The 22,242-nt window shown below is 28.5% G+C and overlaps 2 protein-coding genes across 5 annotated transcripts in view; one reads left to right on the forward strand and one right to left on the reverse strand.

The window, feature by feature from the left end:
* Positions 1–16,640, forward strand: part of LOC122505838 (nucleoside diphosphate kinase homolog 5-like) — a 142,991-nt gene extending 126,351 nt beyond the window's left edge. Inside the window, exons 3-4 of the mRNA XM_043617689.1 lie at positions 14,425–14,513; positions 16,457–16,640. Coding sequence (XP_043473624.1) covers positions 14,425–14,513; positions 16,457–16,534 — 167 coding nt within the window. The 3' untranslated portion in view covers positions 16,535–16,640. The remainder of the gene's footprint in view (positions 1–14,424; positions 14,514–16,456) is intronic.
* Positions 1–22,242, reverse strand: part of LOC122505832 (myogenesis-regulating glycosidase) — a 387,127-nt gene that overhangs the window by 285,494 nt on the left and 79,391 nt on the right. For 3 of the 4 annotated variants that reach the window (XR_006301953.1, XM_043617680.1, XM_043617679.1), the window contains exons 2-4: positions 18,255–18,520; positions 16,866–17,285; positions 16,716–16,795 (exon numbers count right to left, since the gene is read on the reverse strand). Coding sequence is in view for 3 of the 4 variants with exons in the window: in XM_043617680.1 (XP_043473615.1) it covers positions 16,716–16,795; positions 16,866–17,285; positions 18,255–18,520 (766 nt within the window). In the remaining variant the exon portion in view is untranslated. The remainder of the gene's footprint in view (positions 1–16,715; positions 16,796–16,865; positions 17,286–18,254; positions 18,521–22,242) is intronic. The other variant, XM_043617681.1, reaches the window with a different exon arrangement.

Consider the following 22,242-nt stretch of genomic DNA (forward strand, 5'->3'; position numbering starts at 1 on the left):
TTAATATAGGTCAATTTTGAGGGCAGTTTTGACCTAAGCGTCAAAATTTGACAAAGAATTCAATTTTGAGGGCAGTTTTGACCTAGACGTCAAAATTTGACAAACAATTTCCGCTACCCTCAAAATTTAGGTGAATTTTAAGGGCAGTTTTGACCTACGCATCAAAAATTGACAAAGAATTCCCGCTACCCTCAAAATTTAGGTCAATTTTGAGGGCAGTTTTGAGCTAGACGTGAAAGTTTGACAAACAATTTCCGCTACCCTCAAAATTTAGGTCAATTTTGAGGGCAGTTTTGACCTACACATCAAAATTTGACAAAGAATTCCCGCTACCCTCAAAATTTAGGTCAAGTTTGAGGGCAGCTTTGACATAGACGTCAAAATTTGTCAAACAATTTCTGCGCGCAGACTTAATGATGAGGTGAAGTTTGGCATCTGACCTAACAATGTAAGGTAATTTTAAAATTGTGTTTGCTCTTACACCTATAATTTTGACCTAATTTTGACGTTTTATTTTTACTCCCTCATTTAGTTACGTCATAATCTATGTATAATTTGACTTTTATTTAACTACAACTTAAAAAGGGACAATAAAGGACAATAAACGTATCTATGTTACGTCAAAATCTATTTAAAATTTAACGTCTTTTTAACCTATAGGTTAAAATGGGTCAAAATATATGTCAAAGTTTAATCTAATTTTTGACATATAGATAAAAAAGGTCTATAACGATTGTTACATTACGTCAAAATCTATGTGTATTTTGTCATGTATTGTATGCAATTTATTAAGATGTATTGATATTAAGAAAAAATTACTTTAAATTTATAAAAATTAAAATAAATATAAAAATAGAGATAGGGGGTTGGCGCGCGAAGCGCGCAGGGGGGCGAAGCCCCCCTAGTATATATATATATATATATACCCAATGGGAAATTTCCAACCGGCGCGGATCCTCGCCTGTACCGACGCCGGAGTAGTGGTACTGGCTGGGAACCGCCTGCCTACCGCCCGAGAACTGGTATTCTACCAAAAGATGACTTGGCCAGGAGCTGGCTGGCCATCCGTCTCGGAACTGGCATTCTACCGCGCGGTAACCGGCCGCGAAGAGCCGTTCCGTGTATAATTCAACCGGCTGGGACCCGGCACTGTACCGACTGCGGATCTTTCATTTCCTAGCCAGATGTGCGCTGGCAATGCTGGCATTCTACCGCCTGACAACCGGCTCGGATCAAAATAATAATTTCAACAAATATCAATAAAAAAATAATAATTAATTGCAAAAGATAAATACTGATAACAATTCATTGATAGTTCACTTTACACATTTTTTTATACACTTAACGGTATTTTTTTATATTCACATTTGAAAAATCCTAACGCTTGGGGGTACGAACCTACGCCTAACCGAATATTTACGCACCGAAATCTCGCACGCTAACCACTATGCTACGCTCGCATGGGACTCTCAAATCTTAAATGCTTTCAAGTCTCACTAGCTAAAATGAAAATTGTAAAATTACTACGCGGCAATAAACAATTTTCAAATACGGACTGATGGGTCATTTCGCAGAAGAGTTAAGGTTCATGTCTCAGATTTTTTTTATATTTTGCTTATTAATAGTATTTTGGGTCCTAAACAACTATACCAAATTTTAATTAAATATTTTTATTATTTTTCAAGATATTTGCATTGCAAATTTCTTGACATGTTTTTTTCATTTTATTATAACTCACTTATTTTTAAAAATTTATTAAATTTGTTAAGAACCTTTTTTACGTAAAAACCATTGAAGTTTAGTAAAAAAAAATTGAAAATTAAAAAATATCAATTTTTTTAATTATTTATTTATAAAATTATATTTATTTTTAATGTTTAAGCATGAGCCCTATCAGATTTTGTTTAAAAAAAAATCTTATTTCAAAGTTTAAGATCTCATTAAAAAACCGTGAAATTTTTAGAATGGCATCTGTCTTTGTTTTTTAGTAATAAATTGTCAGTTTTAATTGCACTATCCCAATGGGAAATTTACAACTGGCGTAGTACTGCGCCAGCACTGGCAGCACTGGCGGCAAGGCTGAGAGCCAGCACTGGCAAGGCACTGGGATGATAACGCCGTCTGGCGCTGCCGAAGTACTGTCTGTCAGTGCTGCCAGACAGCGCTGGCGCAGCACTGGACCAGTGCTGGCTGAAAATATTGCCGCAATAAATGCCGTATTGTTATTAATTAGTCGTAAATTAATAATTATAAATAATTTAACAACAAAATGGTTAATAATATTAATAAATAGTTATTATTCATAAAATATTTCTCTTCTTATAGAAATTGTATTAAAGATGGAGACTAACAATGCGGATATAGTAAATGAAGTAGAAAAAAATTGTTTATAACATTTAAAAATTAAATAATAAACAATTACAGTAAGTGTGCATTAGATTTTCATATTTTAGTACCTAACGATTGGAATCTAGAAATATCGCTAACGACACATGTGTACAGTAAAGTATTAATATCTCAGTATCATTCAGACATACAATTATTGAGTCAAAGATGAGAAAAAAATAGGGATACGTTAGAAATAATAAATTGAAATAAAATAAATTGAACTAAATTTTTAATAATTAAATTACTTTACTTATTGCATTTAACATTTTACGTCATTCTTAAATAACGTGGTAATTTTTTAATAATTTCTTATTCGTAGTAAGAAGTATAATAGTATTTAAATAGGAACCAAATTATTATTGAGATTAAAGTTTAAATTTTGTTTATAATTTTAATTTGTTTAAATAATTTATTATTTACAAAATTAGACAATTGTGTTAAATTGTTATTATTAAATTTGACAAGAATAAAAAATGAACAACTGAAAAGTAAAATATTAATTTTTTTCAATAAATTTATATTTATAAACATTTATAAACTTTCTTTATAATTTTTTTCAAGTTTATGTCAAAAAAGCAATGTTGGCAAAGAGCGTTGTGAACAATTTTTCTATACTCAGCCAGCACTTGCCGCCGTGGCTTGTCCAAGCTTTGGCGAAACAAAAATTCTGTACTGCGCCAGCACTAATTGTCGAGGCTCGGCTAGACTACGCCGAACAATCGTCTGAGTACTAAGCCAGTGGTGAACATCGGCACTACACTGGCATTTCCCATTGGGATCGCGCGCCGGCTCACAGTTGGATTTTTTTACAATTTACTGTTCAAAAATGACTACAGCCTACAATTTTTAACCGATTTGAGTGTTTTTTGTTTTAAATTAAAGGGGACATCCTGGGAGGACGATTTTTTAAATATTAATTGTTTATAATTTTTTATTTTAAAAAAATTAATACAATTTTTTTAAAAAGGACGTTTATTTTCTTATTCCGTTACTGCACATGATCTAAATAAGTTCAAAATAATCCAATATATCTACCAGACAATTAATAAAACAAAATAATTTATTTAAATTGTTATAAACAATATTAATTAACAAAAAGTTAACTTTGATTCCTGTTCACTAAAAAAGGTTTTTTTTAACATTTACTTTTATATTTAGGATCATTTAATGAATATATGTCCTCCTCGTTCAAAACATAACTTATTTAAATTGTTATAAACAATATAATTAAACAAATAGATAGGTTTGATTCCTCTTCACTAAAAAAGGTTTTTTTCCATATTTTCTTTTTGATTTAATTTTATTTCAAGAATACATGTCCTACTTGTTTAAAAAATAACTTATTTAAACAAGGAGAGGACATATATTCTTTAAATGAACCTAAATATAAAAGTAAATGTGAAAAAAAACATTTTTTAGTGAACAGGAATCAAAGTTAACTTTTTGTTAATTAATATTGTTCATAACAATTTAAATAAATTATTTTGTTTTATTAATTTTCTGGTGGATATATTGGATTATTTTGAACTTATTTAGATCATGTGCAGTAACGGAATAAGAAAATAAACGTCCTTTTTAAAAAAATTGTATTAATTTTTTTAAAATAAAAAATTATAAACAATTAATATTTAAAAAATCGTCCTCCCAGGATGTCCCCTTTAATTTAAAACAAAAAACACTCAAATCGGTTAAAAATTGTAGGCTGTAGTCATTTTTGAACAGTAAATTGTAAAAAAATCCAACTGTGAGCCGGCGCGCGATAGTGCAATTAAAACTGACAATTTATTACTAAAAAACAAAGACAGATGCCATTCTAAAAATTTCACGGTTTTTTAATGAGATCTTAAACTTTGAAATAAGATTTTTTTTTAAACAAAATCTGATAGGGCTCATGCTTAAACATTAAAAATAAATATAATTTTATAAATAAATAATTAAAAAAATTGATATTTTTTAATTTTCAATTTTTTTTTACTAAACTTCAATGGTTTTTACGTAAAAAAGGTTCTTAACAAATTTAATAAATTTTTAAAAATAAGTGAGTTATAATAAAATGAAAAAAACATGTCAAGAAATTTGCAATGCAAATATCTTGAAAAATAATAAAAATATTTAATTAAAATTTGGTATAGTTGTTTAGGACCCAAAATACTATTAATAAGCAAAATATAAAAAAAAATCTGAGACATGAACCTTAACTCTCCTGCGAAATGACCCTGATGTTATACCGGTATTTATGAATATTTTAATATTTCGTTTAAAAAGGAACTTGTTAAAATTGTTATTTTATTATTATATTTTTTAATATTTTATTACGTAATTATTAATAACACAGGCACACAAAAAAAAAAGGTGTCTGTTCATTGAACCAGACCTACATGTCTTATAGTATTTTGGCCCCCTGAATACGAATATGAAGTCAGAATTGCTCCATCACCCTCTGTTTTTTTTAAATCGAGATAACTACCCTTAAGTCTAAAATTCAAGAACTAAATTACAAAAAATGAAATAACCGCGGTTTCCTTTGGAGTAGAAAAATATATTTATGCGTTTTCTTCTTTTAACAACTCAGAAATAATGTCAAAATTGCTCCATCACCCCCTGTTTTTTTTAAATCAAAGAAACTACCCTTAAATCAAAAATTTAAAAACTAAATTAAAAAAAATGAAATAACCGCGGTTTCCTTCGAAGTAGAAAAGTATATTTATGCGTTTTCTTCTTTCAACAACTCAGAAATAATGTCAAAATTGCTCCATCACTCCCTGTTTTTTTTAAATCGAAGAAACTACCCTTAAATCAAAAATTCAAAAACTAAATTAAAAAAAATGAAATAACCGCGGTTTCCTTCGGAGTAGAAAAATATATTTATGCGTTTTCTTCTTTCAACAACTCAGAAATAATGTCAAAATTGCTCCATCACCCCCTGTTTTTTTTAAATCGAAGAAACTACCCTTAAATCAAAAATTCAAGAACTAAATTAAAAAAATGAAATAACCGCGGTTAACTTCTGAGTAGAAGAATATATTTATGCGTTTTCTTCTTTCAACAACTCAGAAATAATGTTATTTCATTTTTTTAAAATTTAGTTCTTGAATTTTAGATTTAAGGGTAGTTTCTCCGATTTAAAAAAACAGGGGGTGATGGAGCAATTTTGACATTATTTCTAAGTTGTTGAAAGAAGAATACGCATAAATATATTCTTCTACTCAGAAGAAAACCGCGGTTATTTCATTTTTTTTAATTTAGTTCTTGAATTTTTGATTTAAGGGTAGTTTCTCCGATTTAAAAAAACAGGGGGTGATGGAGCAATTTTGACGTTATTTCTAAGTTGTTGAAAGAAGAATACGCATAAATATATTCTTCTACTCAGAAGAAAACCGCGGTTATTTCATTCTTTTTAATTTAGTTCTTGAATTTTTGATTTAAGGGTAGTTTCTTCGATTTATAAAAAACAGGGGGTGATGGAGCAATTTTGACATTATTTCTAAGTTGTTGAAAGAAGAATACGCATAAATATATTCTTCTACTCAGAAGAAAACCGCGGTTATTTCATGTTTTTAAATTTAGTTCTTGAATTTTAGACTTAATGGTAGTTTTTTCGATTTAAAAAAAACAGAGGGTGATGGAGCGATTCTGACTTCATATTCGTATTCAGGAGGCCAAAATACTATAAGACATGTAGGCAGTGATGCCAGAAACCCTACGCGATTCACCCCCACCATAGCGCCAAACTTACTCCTTCCAACTTCTACTAACACAAAGATACATCACGAGTTTAGTCTCGTAGGTGTGTCTCTTTTTCGTTTTTCATGAAAGCACGCGGCAGACGCGGCGCGAGATTTGAAAATCATACGTATCAAATAGTGATTATTAAGGGAAATGCTGTAAAAAAATTATTTATTATTATTTAATAAATGTTTAATTCATTATTAAATAATTTTTATATAATTAATTAATTAGTTTTATAATTATAATCAACTAATTATGTCTGTATTTCTTAATTAATTATTAGTGATTAATTACTAAATTCAGTACAAATTAACATAAATTGCTGAAACCAAATTTAATAAGAAATTAATAATAATTTTAATTATTAACAAAAAAAAATCCACAAATAATAAATAATCAATTGAATTAGTTGAAAATAACTAATTACTAGTAAAATCATGACTGATTTTTTGCTTCAGCAATTAGTGTAAAATAATTAATTATGAGTAGAAAGTTATTTAATAGTAAATAAGTACCTAAAAAAATAGTTAAATTACGAAAATTTAATTAGTTAGAAAAATTTTCAGTTAATTTTATTATAAAATTGAATTAAAATTAAATTACTTTTATTTTAATTTTATTATAAAATGAAATTAAAATAAAATTACTTTAATCTTATTATAAAATTTAATTTCTTTTATTTTACAAATTTAAAAATTTTGAATTTACAAATTAACAATTTTATTTTGCAAATATGAAATTTTTTTATTTACAATCTAAACGTGAATTTAAATAATATAATTCGTCATTATTAACAATTTTAGTAGTAAAATATTATTATTTAAATCAGTGACTAACTTTTTACTATTAAATTAGTTATTTTTAACAAATTAAAATTTAAAGAGTATTAATTAATTTTAACCCTCCGTCGCACACCTAGGGAAGGATTCCCTCTACGGTTTCAGTATTTTTTAAATAACTTTTGTTTTCATCATTTCAAAATAAAATCAGTTTCTATACCTTTCGACAATTTACTCCTCAACACGTACATTTAAAAAAAACATTTAGTTTAAACATAATTAATATTTCATTATGAAGCTTCAAAGTCAGAAAAAACTCGAAAAAGTGAGGTTATGTTAAATAAAAAATGAAGTTTTTAAAACATTTTTGTTACACTGGACAAAATTATATTATAAATATAATTAAAATTAATTGTTTAATGATTTTTTTGCTTATTTGTTAATGTTACATTATTTTTACATGTCAAGTGGAATTCCTTAGAAGATGTGGATTCGTGTAATAAATTTTTATTTTTGAGGCCGAAAATTAATTTTATTAATATTATAATTTAGAATAATTAATTAATATTAAAATAGTATTATTTAAATAAATAAAAATAAATAATTAATAATAATAATAATAATAATAATTAATAATAATTAATTAATTACATAAATAATTTATGACACTAAATAATACTATTTTAATATTAATTAATTATTCTAAATTATAATATTAATAAAATTAATTTTCGGCCTCAAAAATAAAAATTTATTACACGAATCCACATCTTCTAAGGAATTCCACTTGACATGTAAAAATAATGTAACATTAACAAATAAGCAAAAAAATCATTAAACAATTAATTTTAATTATATTTATAATATAATTTTGTCCAGTGTAACAAAAATGTTTTAAAAACTTGATTTTTTATTTAACATAACCTTTATTTTAATTTCATTTTATAATAAAATTAAAATAAAAGTAATTTAATTTTAATTCAATTTTATAATAAAATTAACTGAAAATTTTTCTAACTAATTAAATTTTCGTAATTTAACTATTTTTTTAGGTACTTATTTACTATTAAATAACTTTCTACTCATAATTAATTATTTTACACTAATTGCTGAAGCAAAAAATCAGTCATGATTTTACTAGTAATTAGTTATTTTCAACTAATTCAATTGATTATTTATTATTTGTGGATTTTTTTTTGTTAATAATTAAAATTATTATTAATTTCTTATTAAATTTGGTTTCAGCAATTTATGTTAATTTGTACTGAATTTAGTAATTAATCACTAATAATTAATTAAGAAATACAGACATAATTAGTTGATTATAATTATAAAACTAATTAATTAATTATATAAAAATTATTTAATAATGAATTATACATTTATTAAATAATAATAAATAATTTTTTTACAGCATTTCCCTTAATAATCACTATTTGATACGTATGATTTTCAAATCTCGCGCCGCGTCTGCCGCGTGCTTTCATGAAAAACGAAAAAGAGACACACCTACGAGACTAAACTCGTGATGTATCTTTGTGTTAGTAGAAGTTGGAAGGAGTAAGTTTGGCGCTATGGTGGGGGTGAATCGCGTAGGGTTTCTGGCATCACTGCATGTAGGTCTGGTTCAATGAACAGACAACTTTTTTTTTTTGTGTGCCTGTGTAATTGTATGAAATTTGAATGCACAACACATTTTTTTAATTATTTAATTTGCAGAAAAGTGTCAATAAATAATTACTTAATCTATTGTTTAAATTAAAAAGAGATTATTAATTAATTAACAATAAATAAATTAATTAATAATCTGTTTTTTATATATTTGACGGGTTCCACGTCAAGTGACCCAGGTCAAAAATTTACATGGAATATTTGAAAAATTTGTAGTTTCTGTAAAACAAAACGAAAATACGTTTTCTATTTTGGGTTTTGCTGCTGTTTTTCAACACTTTCTAATAGTGTGAACAAATGTAGAGAAAAAAAATTATTTGACCTTGAAAAATTAGATTAAAAAATAAAATTTCATTTTTTTATCAAATGGGCAGTTTTTATTTTTTTAAAAAAAATTTTATCATAAAGGTGAGGTTTTTTCCTAAAAAAAATGTATAGGTCAAAACGTGGGACAAGAACTTTTAACTGGTCAAATTAAGCATTTACTTCTGCCGTGCACCGTCCCACAGTGGAATTTTTTTTACAATTTACTATTAAAAAATGTCTATAGCTTACAATTTTTAACCGATTTGAGTGTTCTTTGTCTTAAATTAAAGGGGAATAAATTCTTAAGACATCCTTCGAGGCCGATTTTGGAGATTTTAATTATTTATAATTTTTTTTAAATCAAAGTTAACAAATTAATACACTTTTTTAAAAAAGGAGGTTTATTTTCTTATTCCGTTGATGCACATGATCTAAATAAATTTAAATTCATCCAATATGACCACCAGATAATTAATAAAGCATAAAATAATTTATTTCAATTGTTACAAACAATATATAGCCCAACAACGAGCAGGGGCGGTGGATTGCAGAAGTAAATGTTTATTTTCACCAGTTAAAAGTTCTTGTCCCACGTTTTGACCTATACATTTTTTTTAGGAAAAAACCTCACCTTTATGATAAAAATTTTTTTTTAAAAATAAAAACTGTCCATTTGATGAAAAAATGAAATTTTATTTTTTAATTTAATTTTTCAAGGTCAAACATTTTTTTTCTCTACATTTGTTTACACCGTTAGAAAGTGTTGAAAAACAGCAGAAAAACCCAAAATAGAAAACGTATTTTCGTTTTGTTTTAAAGAAACTACAAATTTTTCAAATATTCCATGTTAGACCAAAAATTTAAACTTTGACCCCCTCCAGTTTTTATATTTGTTTAAATAAATTAATAATATTTGGTATTTTTAATTGTATCTAATAGGACTACTGTTTTTGCAAAATTTTTACCCGATCCCAAACATTTAAAATTTTGACCTGGGTCACTTAACGTGGAACCCGTCATTTATTTAATGAGGCATTTCACGTCAGAAATATCACGATTTGCAAAGGGTATGCCGATTTTCGCAAAAGTTTGTGGGATTATAGTTCTATATAAGAGACTTCTTTCCCCCAAATTTTTTCAAAAAAAATTCAAAATTGTTGAAGATACGCCATTTTGAATTTTAATATTAATTTTATAAAATTTTGAATATCTCGGAATATTGTTTATGGATTTTTATGAAATTTACACATTTTTCAGGTAAAAGTATGTACTTTAAAATGCAAATAAAGTTAATAAAAAAAAATTAATTTTTAAATAAAAAATTAAAAAAAAATTTTTTTAAACAATTTTTTGTTTATTTACTCCTCTCTGAGAAAAATGTTATTAACATATTTGGATTCCTTATGAATTCACCTTTAATTTCATAAAAAAAATTGATGGAGACTCAACTGGTTCCGGAGATATTGAATTTTTTGTAAAAAAAAGCGTCGCCGCGCCATAGCACCATACTGCACAAGTCGCGTAGTACGTTACCGCAGTCGTGCATTGCTGCTGTAACTATGACTATTTTTTACAAAAAATTCAATATCTCCGGAACCAGTTGAGTCTCCATTAATTTTTTTTTATGAAATTAAAGGTGAATTCATAAGGAATCCAAATATGTTAATAACATTTTTCTCAGAGAGGAGTAAATAAACAAAGAATTGTTTAAAAAAATTTTTTTTTAATTTTTTTATTTAAAAATTAATTTTTTTTTATTAACTTTATTTGCATTTTAAAGTACATACTTTTACCTGAAAAATGTGTAAATTTCATAAAAATCCATAAACAATATTCCGAGATATTCAAAATTTTATAAAATTAATATTAAAATTCAAAATGGCGTATCTTCAACAATTTTGAATTTTTTTTGAAAAAATTTGGGGGAAAGAAGTCTCTTATATAGAACTATAATCCCACAAACTTTTGCGAAAATCGGCATACCCTTTGCAAATCGTGATATTTCTGACGTGAAATGCCTCTAATGTGTTATTTATTGTAGGTATTATTATAAATTGAACACATTTTCTTTCAAGTTAATATTATTATTTATTAAAAATTATTTATTTAATTGCACAATAATAAAGTTGGATTTTTATAAATATAATGAAAAATTTAGTTTCTTATATTCTTCCTTTGCATCAATACAATTAATTTATTTATTGGTTAAATAATAATAATAATAATAATAATAATATTATTATTATAATAAATGCAATTAGTTATTGTAATAATTAATTAGCTATGATATATATAATAAAATAAATTTATGATTATACTGATAATGTGAACTATAACAATAAATGACGAGATCCGCAGTCGGATCCGCCCCAGCACCGAGCCAGTACAGACCTAACATCCGTCATTCTTCCGACGCCCGTAGAAGAATGAAATCCGCAGGCGGAACAAATCCAGTACCACGCCAGTACTGACGAAAGTAGAAAGACGGATCCAAAATTCTGAGCCTAATCTGTTCCGCGCCGGTTGAATTTTGGGATCCGAATCGGTACAAAACATCGGTACTGGCGGTCCGCACGGGCGCGGATCCCAGGCGGTTGTAAACTCCGACATTCGTCCGCCCAGGCGGAAATTTCCAACCGGCGCGGATCCTAGCCCGTACTGACGCCGGTGTAACTGTACTGGCTCGGAATCGCCTTCCAACCGAATGTGAACGGGCATTCTACCGAATAGTGACTAGGCCAGGAGCGCGCTGGCAACCGGCTCGGAACTGGCATTCTACCGCCCGCTGACCGGCCGGGAGAAGCCGTTCCGTGTATAATTCAACCGGCTGGGATCTGGCACTCTACCGACCGCGGATTTTTCATTTAATAGCCAGCTGAGCGCTGGCATTCTACCGACTGACAACCGGGTCGGATCCAAATGATAATTTCAACAAATATCAATAAAAAAAATAATAATTAATTGCAAAAGATAAATACTAATGACAATTCATTGGCAGTTCACTTTACACATTTTTTAAATTTTTTTATATACTTAAACGTAATTTTTTATTACATACACATTTGAAAAATCCTTACGCTTGGGGGGTACGAACCTACGCCTAACCGAATATTTACGCACCGAAATCTCGCACGCTAACCACTATTCTACGCTCGCATGGGACTCTCAAATCTTAAATACTCTCAAGTGTCACAAGCTGAAATAAAACTTGTAGAATTACTACGCGTCAATGATACCGCTATATTTTCAATACTTTATTGAATGTATATTTAGGACTATTTCAATATTTCGTTAAAAAAGAAACTTGTTATATTTTTATTATTATATAATACATATATTGAATAATTGTTTTTCAATATAATAATATTGAACGTAATAATATTAATAATTTTAATTAATATCTCAATAATAATAAATTTATTATTATTAAGATATTATTAACCACTTCACTGGCGGGGCGTTCCAAATGGCGTTCCACGCGCCGAGGCCCAGACTGGCAAAAACACCGAAATGGCGTTCCTAATAAAACATTATTTTTAAAGAGTGTACACTACTTTTAACTTATACAAAGCAATATTTCTATAGTTTAGACATCATGGAACAAGATTATCACAATAAAAATTTCAGTTTTTGGGATTTTCAATGTTTTTTCAAACAATGAAATAGTCAATTTTTACCACTTTTCACCAAATGGCGTTCCACTTTTTTTCAATTTTTACACAGTAAAACTCATATTTTTTATTTAAAAAATATATTTACATACAAAACATTATAATATAATAATGTAATAAGTAAAAAATAAATATAAATAATTAATAAATAAAATTTAATAATTATTAATAATAACAAAAGTGGAACGCCATTTGTTAAAAAGTGTTAAAAATCGACTATTTCAACGTTCAAAGAAACATTGAAAATCTCAAAAACTGAAATTTTCATTGTGATAATCTTGTTCCCTGATGTCTAAACTATAGAAATATTGCTTTGTAGTAGTAAAAAGTAGTGTACACTCTTTAAAAATAAAGTTTTATTAGGAACGCCATTTCGGTGTTTTTGCCAGTCTGGGCCTCGGCGCGTGGAACGCCATTTGGAACGCCCCGCCAGTGAAGTGGTTAATTAATTTTATATATTATTAATTAACATTAATATTATTGAGAATTAATAATAAATTATCAATATTAATATTAATTAATAATATATAATATTAATTAATAACGAATTTTTCTAATTATTTAATTTTTAAAAAAGTCTCAATAAATAATTACTTAATATATTGATTAGATTCATTTATTAATAATTATTTTCTGAAATAATGCAATTACTTGTAATAATTATTTAATTTATAATGTGACAATAAATGACGAGATCCGCAGTCGGATCCACCCCAGTACCGAGCCAGTACAGACTCAACATATCCGTCATTCTTCCGACGCCGCAGAAGAATAAGATCCGCCGGCGGCAGAAATCCAGTACCGAGCCAGTACTGACAATAGTGGGAAGACGGTTCCGACAGTCGGAGCATAATCTGTACCGCGCCGGTTGCTTTTTCAGATCCGAATCGGTACAGACCGTCGGTACTTGCGGTCTGTACGGGCGCGGATCCCAGCCGGTTGTAAACTCCGACGTTCGTCCGACTTTTCCGCCTGGGCGACTTTTCCTCCTGGGTATATATGCGTCCCAAGTAAAACCAAAAAAGCATTTACCTTTGCACTCTATCCTATTACCTATTACACTCTAAGACTGCCAGCATAGCTGGTGTGTTTAAAATTTTTTTGCTTAAATGAAAACGGCAGCCTTTTATATTATTGGAATTTACATAAAAAATAGTTGTCTGTTAAGGCGCGTATCCACTAGACGAACCGAACACGAGCGCAACACGAATGACCGATATTTTCCTATTGTGTGTTCGGTTCGGCCCATGCTCCAAGTCGATCCACCAAATTTTCCCTGCAAAGTCGCATGGTTTAAACGTTCGACTAGCCACAAGAAAATATGTACTACCTACATGTGTAGTTATTTTGAAGCATTCGCCACTATTTTTAAGTACATGTAGAAAAAAGGGTAGAAAAAAATTTGGGACCGTTCGGTTCGTGCTCGCAGCCGATCCATCCGTTGTCGGTTTATGACAATACCTCAAAGCAACAATAAAAGTGTGTTCCCAGTTTTCTATTTGCGAGTCCACTAGTAAACCTAAATTTCCCATAAACAGGAGCTAAGCGCCCCTCGCTGCGAGAGATGCTCGGGACTCATTGTCAGTTCGGAATTGCTATAGGCTGTTGTATGCGGTGTACAGCATGGAACCGCTTTACACCAGGGAGATTGGGAACCGAATAAGCGCGCGTATTCGGCTCCAATTCTCCCAGAAGTAATGCGGCTCATGGTGAGGAAAAGCTACTTCCCATCACGGGACTATCTCTCTATCCAGACATTTGATTAAGTTAATTTTCTTTTTCCAATGACAAAAAATAATAATATTTATAATAGAAACATTTATATAAATAAATACAATAATTTATTATTGGAAAAATCAAGAAATTAATTTGATTTTCAGTTATTGTGGAACCTATGCTAACGGGAGAAATGGCTGTCAATTATTTATGGAAAGCAGTTAATTCAGTTGTGGCTGAAGGTTTAAGCGAGGTAATGATTAAAAGAGATTTTAAAATATATGGGGCAAAATTTCTCAAGTGTACCAATGTCAAAATTGCAAGTTGTTGGATCGGGCTAATATTTTCATAGTATTTAGTACTATATGTATGAGTACTTCAACCACCAAGTATTTTGAAATTTTATAACGAATTGTAGAGGGGGGAGGGGGTTGAAGATCTTGGATAAGTATGAACAGTGAGTTTTATAAAAAATCGTAGCTTCTATATAATAAAGTAAAAAAAATTTTGACCTATATGTTTTTGGTAGGTTTTTTCACGCTCTTTCAAATGGTGAAAATTTTTTTTTAAAAAATTCAAAATTTAACCCTTTTTTTTGAAAATTAAAAAATTTTTTTTTCAAGAAGGACCCTTTTTTTCTCTTTTTTTGTACCAAAAGAAAGCTTAAGATGTGTACTTTCAATAACTAAAACGAAAAAAATGACGTTTTTTTTTGTTTTCGAATTATTAATTAATTAAGTAATAAAAATTAATAAAAATTGAAATATTTCACATCAAAATAAAGTTAACGCAATTCTGAAGTTACTACTGTAAAGCACTACAAAATCCGCATCCAACGAGTACAATATGAAGTATTTTGGATAAATTGACGTTTTATAAATAAATATTTATAAAAATTAATTAACAAATGAATATCATTTATTAAAATAAAGATAAAGTGTTAGTTTTTTTACACAAATGTTTATACAATTCTACTTTTAAAAAAATGTATTCCAGTTATTTGCAACAATTGCTTAAATAAAATATTCAACACCTAATGCGTGTGTTGCGCTGTATAACTATTTTCCCGGCTTAATATTATTTGACATTTTCTAAAGAATATATTTTATTTTTTACATTTTTGATGTAAGAAAAGATGATTTCTTTTTTACTCAAATAGTTTTTTATTATTTTAATATCAACAAGAAATTTTTACGTAATTCCTAATAAATTAATTACAAAATAATTTAATAATAATAAATAATATTAAAATAATAAAAAATTATTTATGTAAAAAAGAAATCATCTTTTCTTACATCAAAAATGTAAAAAATAAAATATATTCTTTAGAAAATGTCAAATAATATTAAGCCGGGAAAATAGTTATACAGCGCAACACTCGCATTAGGTGTTGAATATTTTATTTAAACAATTGTTGCAAATAACTGGAATACATTTATTTAAAAGTAGAATCGTATAAACATTTGTGTAAAAAAAACTAACACTTTATCTTTATTTTTATAAATGATATTCATTTGTTAATTAATTTTTATAAATATTTATTTATAAAACGTCAATTTATCCAAAATACTTCATATTGTACTCGTTGAATGCGGATTTTGTAGTGCTTTACAGTAGTAACTTCAGAATTGCGTTAACTTTATTTTGTTGTAAAATATTTCAATTTTTATTAATTTTTATTACTTAATTAATTAATAATTCGAAAACAAAAAAAAACGTCATTTTTTTCGTTTTAGTTATTGAAAGTACACATCTTAAGCTTTCTTTTGGTACAAAAAAAAGAGAAAAAAAGGGTCCTTCTTGAAAAAAAAATAAAAAAATTTTTTAATTTTCAAAAAAAAGGGTTAAATTTTGAATTTTTTTTAAAAAAAATTTCACCATTTGAAAGAGCGTGAAAAAACCTACCAAAAACATATAGGTCAAAATTTTTTTCACTTTATTATATAGAAGCTACGATTTTTTATAAAACTCACTGTTCATACTTATCCAAGATCTTCAACCCCCTCCCCTCTCTACAATTCGTTATAAAATTTCATAATACTTGGTGGTTGAAGTACTCATACATAGTACTAAATACTATGAAAATATTAGCCCGATCCAACAACTTGCAATTTTGACATTGGTACACTTGAGAAATTTTGCCCCATATGTAATTTACCTATATTTAAAAAATATTAAATTAGTTTTTTTAAATAGTGTTGCAAGCTGAAACCAGAAGATCCGATTTTATGGTTGGCAAATTGGCTCCTCATAAACAATCCTTATAAACCATAAATGTCTAAAGAGCTGTATTACGATAATTGCCACGTAATTAAAATTATGAGACAAATTTATAAAGTATTAATTTTTATTAAGAAATTAGTAAAAATAAAATAATTTTGATAAAAATGTAATGATTTTAATAAAAATAAGAAAGCAAAGAAAAATGTATGAAGAAAGAAAATTTATACTCTACCTGGATGATCAATTTTGAATGGAGTTTGAGAGGACAGAAGTCTTCTCGATCGCTTACAATGAGATGACGTTGGCGTATATCTAAAAATAAGTAAAAGACCATCATTTCTTCATTTCTTTTCTTAGCGATTATTATTAACTTTCTTATTACCTGGACTCCACCAATTCTTGAACAATAGACTTCAATTGATTATTTTTAAAATTTGTTTTTAATTTGCCGTTGATATTAGTAGGTCTTTCATTATTATTATCACAATAATCCTCAACTGTAATTATTATATTGTAGGGAAAATTTGGTTCAATATTGGTAATATTTTCTCTATTATCAACAACACTAATATCATTGAATTTAGGTGCCGTTGGATTAATAAATTTTTGACTTCTCTCACTGCTGTTTTCAAAGCGTACTCGTGATGATGTGTCTCTAGGTGTGATATTAAGATTTGCAAAGTCTTCAAATCCGATTGTACAATTGGTATCAATTTTTGTATTGTTATTGTCTTTTATTGCTGTATTTGGTTTAAAAGTTCCATCTGAAGAAAATAAGTCTTGACGCAGTCCAATAGTTGGTCTACAATAATGAAAAAATTTTAAGAATAGTTCTAAACTGTTAAATTGAAAGAATTCAAACTCAAAAAGAAAGAAAAAAGAGAGGATGAAGGAGTCCGAAAAACTATAAAAATACATTTAACGCAATAGTAACGAGCGGGGAGAGGGTCTAAAAAGAATGACAAATATGTAACATAGTTTATGGACGGCCCCTAAACTAAATATATTTTTCAAATGAAGTGTGGAGATAGATTATAAATGACAATGTAGATAAAAAATTATTAAAAAATTTGATGTTTTTTTTTAATAAAACGTGAGTTAAATCATTTCCAAATGACAAGAATGACGCTTAATTATTCTCTTTCATATAATGTGGTGGTACGTAATCGATGTTACAATTTGTATCTCAATTTGTCTCTCATTCGACCTACAAGTATAAAATAAACGTCGATCATAAACTTTTTAATTTTCCCTTTTTTAAAAAATATAAAAAAATAAATATTTTCTTTTTAAACTTCAACATATTCAGAAATTGTTTGATCATGAAGGAACTAAATATTTTTTTATAACTAAAAATTATTGGAAGAGTGGTTTTGATTTAAATACACATTTTTGTCATAGACAGAATTAATCCACAAATGGATTATTTTAATATTGTTTGATGTTACTTTAAGTTTCACCGCTATTTGATATCTCATACTTTACTGTGTATATGAACACTTTTAATTCTAAAATGTATAGTTAATTCAAAATTTAATTACTTCCAATAAATTATTTAACTACATAAATTATAATTTATGTAGTTTATAATTTTTCCATATAGAAAAATGATTTATTTGTTCAAAAAATTTTTTTAACTGCTTCTCTACTTTCTTCCTTTTATATTTAAATTTGAAATTTTGTATTTTTTCCCATTTTGTCATTTGTATATAATGAAAAAATCTCAAATTAAAAAAGTTATATTTGAAATTTACAAAAATTGTAATTGTACCTTGGTATACTTTTCAAATCGCATGCTGAATGTGATTCAAATGGTTTTCTGTTATCACTCAACAATAAACTGGAAGAACTATTTCCTGGTTTGTACCAAGGTGATGGTATTTTGACGGGGCTTTTTGATGATGGCCAAAACTGACTTCCGTTATTTGTGGATGTCGGTATATCAGATAAGGAAATACCTCGTCGTTCATGCAGACAAATTGGATCGACACTGGCCACTTTGACATCCCAGGGATCGACAATGGAGAGCAACACTTTCTGTATACCGATTGAAAAGAGACATAATTTATATATATAGTAACTAAAGTGACATAAAGTGTAGAAGTGTAGACATATTAAGGCTCATTACAATCATTCAAGACCCTACAGTCTACACAAGCCAGCATATTTTCCAACAACAAAATATCTGGTCAACTTAATATAGACATATAGAAAACCAACAATAATAGTTTTATTATATTTTTTATACTACTTTATTTAAGTTTCATTTTTTCATGTCATTTTCATTTTTCATGGTCTATTTTTCTTCTTTACTGTTTTGAGCTTCCAAATAAACGCAATATTTTTTAATTAATATATATTAAAAAGTAAAAATAAAGTAAATTAAACATTTACTCAGAAGTAAAATTAATTCCCTCTTCGCCCGTTTCAATATCAATAGCAAACACGTTAAGTAAACGTTACATAACAAATAGAGCACATTGTTGTCTTACTGAGACAATATTGTTATATATCCACTACATAATAAGATAGTAACGTTTTACATAATTTTTAAATAATTATTATATATAACTAATATATTTATTACATCACAGATAATTAATTTTTGTCTTGTTACATTATTCTTTAATTGTTACATAACTGTTATGAAACAGATAAATAATTTTGTTATAATTAATAAAGTAGGTCACATTATTATAACACACTTTGACAATATTATTATGTAACTATGTATATGTGGACGTCCGCATGAAAAGGGACCACTTTGTAGGTTCCAGAATCCAAGATAATCGTAATTTACTGACTTTAAAAAAATATATCGAATCTTTTTTATTCTTCTTTCTTAATTTTTATTAATTTTTATTAATTTTTTATTAATTTTTTTATTAATTTATTGACACTTTAAATATTTTATTTCGTTGCTAGACAACAAAATTAAAAGGGACCACTTTGTCGGTCTATTGCGAAAGTTGTTTCTGTTTGAAAATGGAGGGGGCGGAAAAATTCAAAATCTTTCATTTTTCATCATAAGCGTGTACTATACTTAAAAAAACTCTCATTTGAATGACTTCCCAGAAGAACCGCAGAAATTTATATTACAATTTTTAAATTCGTTTTTTTATAATTAAAAAATTTCGATATTTCCTAAGATTATTCATAATAAAGTCCCTTAAAAAAATTTTTATGTCTACTTTCTCTTTTTTTGCTTCAAACAACTTAATAAAATAACATCCAATCATTAACTTCGCAAATAACACAGGCCTGCAAACTTAAACTTTTTTCCGGCATAATGGATGCGACTATGTGTTTCCGAAGTGAAATTTTGCGCTGAACACGAATTCTGGATCTGGAATGCTCCATCACGTCAAGTTTTTGAGAAAAATGGGGTTGAAACCCCCTAAAAACAGCGTTTTTGGCACTATTTAAAAAATTGTGGGGCAAACTCCTGACGTAATAAACACTTCGCTATTATCAGAAATTAAAGCTTAATTCATGCCCTTTCAAATGAGCCCTTAGCCGACTAATAAGTTTCAACCCTTAAACCAGGGGGTGTGTTTTTTTTCCAGGGGTGCAACAACTTTACAATACAAAATATTGGAATTCTAGAGGATAAAAAAAATTATACACTACCGGTCAAAATTGAGAGACCACCCATTTTCAGGCGAATGAAAAACGTTTTAAAACATAAAATTTAGTAAAACTTAAATTTTTTTCTGTTCATTTTTTGTAAGTTGATAAAATTTTGAAAAAAACAAGATATTTTAGAAGTCGGTTGGTCAATAATTTATTTAGATATTTTAAGAAAATCGTTATTTTCAATGTTTTACAAAAATTTAAATAACTTCTAAAGTAATGAACGCTTTTTAATGAAATTTGAATAACTTCTAAAATAATGAACGCTTTTTAATGATCAGTATTCGAATATTGACCAATTTACCACATTCAAAAAATTCAAATGACGATATCTCAGTGCAAAATAAAGATTTTTTCAAGTTTCAAAAGGCTTTTTAAAGGGGAAGAATAGTACTTTCAGAGGCCGCAAATAAATTTTAGAAAAAAAAATTTCTCTTGATTGAACAGGACTTCAAAAATGCCCAAAAAAAGTGTTTTTGGCACTTTTAGGTTAGAATATCTCAAAAACTTGACGTGATGGGTCAATTCTGAGGTCAGATTCGGATTCAGCACGTCAAAAACCTTCGGAAAAGTATTATCCGCTTCTTGGTTCTGAAATTCGCCAAAATTTTGTCGGCCTGTGAAATCAATGAAATATTGAGGTAAAAATGACCTTCAAATGATAGAATGACACTTGGGAATGAGGAAAGGAACCATGAAATTAAAATAAAATCCCATATTATGCATTTTCATATAACTTTAGATAATTTATTCCTCATGAACAAAATCCAAAATTTTAAAATTTTAAAAATGAAAAAAAGATTATCAAAAATATGTTTTTTCTCTCTTTCCAATGGAAATGAAGTTTTTAACACCTCTTTAAGTGAAAAAATGAATTTCTGTTGCAAGTACGCTTTGTAATTGCAAAATTTCCCTCATGGTCCAACTCTGACTCACGCGTCGTTTTGCGTCATAGGGGCACAGAACACAAACGCGTGACACAAACACCTAATTACTTTACAGATTTTCACATATCCCACATAGCACAATAATTTTCTGCATATTTGCGGCAAAATTTCAAAGCCAAATCTGAAAACTTGCCTGGCAAATTTGCAGCAAACTTGCGGTAGATACCAAAATGTCCGTTTGGTGGCAAGTTTGCAGAGCAAATTTGCAGAAAACTTGCGTGGCAAACTTGCAGATAATTTTGTAGTAAACTTGAGGAAAATTTGCAGCAAACTTTCAAAAAACCTAAAAATTTCAAAAAAAATCTTTTTGTATTCAAAATGTAAGTATTTTGATAAACGTTGCCTTCCCTAACAGGGAAGGTGACATAAATGTAGTGCGCAGCTCTAGATGTCATAGAAAACTACTGCGCATGCATTTAACATTTACTTTGCCATGCAAATTTTCTGCAAATTTGCTCTGCAAACTTGCCACCAAACGGACATTTTGGTATTTAACGCAAGTTTGCTGCAAATTTACCAGGCAAGTTTTCGAATTTGGCTTTGAAAACTTGCCGCAAATTTGCAAGTAGTATAGCTAGGGGGCTTCTGCGGCAGGTTTTGATCTCGGCTAAGTACCTACTACCGGTAACTGCTCAGTCGGTAATGCAGATTTCTACTTTATCAGCAGTCGGTAATGTAGGGATCTGACAGAAATATTGACTCGACCGATAAGGTAGATATATGTTTTACCGACCGAATTAGTTCAAGGATAAACCAGTAGATGGCGCCACCAGCAAATTCAAATCCACTTGACGGGAAATTTAAATTTTCATAGTTTTAAGTAGGTTAAAAGGGGTGCTCTGTTTTACCGACAGGGTTCAAAGATAAACCAGTAGATGGCGCCACCAGCGAATTCAAACCCCTATGGCGGGAAATTTAAATTTTTATAGTTTTAAGTGGGTTAAAAGGGTGCTCTGTTTTACCGACTGAGTTCAAAGTCAACCTAATAGATGGCGCCACTTCAATTTTTAAATTTCGCGGGCGTTGCTGTCCACCATTTTGCTTTACCGACAGGGTTCAAGGATAAACCAATAGATGGCGCCACTTTAATTTTTAAATTTCGCGGGCGTTGCTATCCACCATTTTGTTTTACCGACAGGGTTTAAGGTCAACCTAATAGATGGCGCCACGAAAATTAGT

The sequence above is a fragment of the Leptopilina heterotoma genome, unplaced genomic scaffold, assembly GCF_015476425.1.
Source record: "Leptopilina heterotoma isolate Lh14 unplaced genomic scaffold, ASM1547642v1 Lhet_373, whole genome shotgun sequence".
NCBI classification, from domain to species: domain Eukaryota; kingdom Metazoa; phylum Arthropoda; class Insecta; order Hymenoptera; family Figitidae; genus Leptopilina; species Leptopilina heterotoma.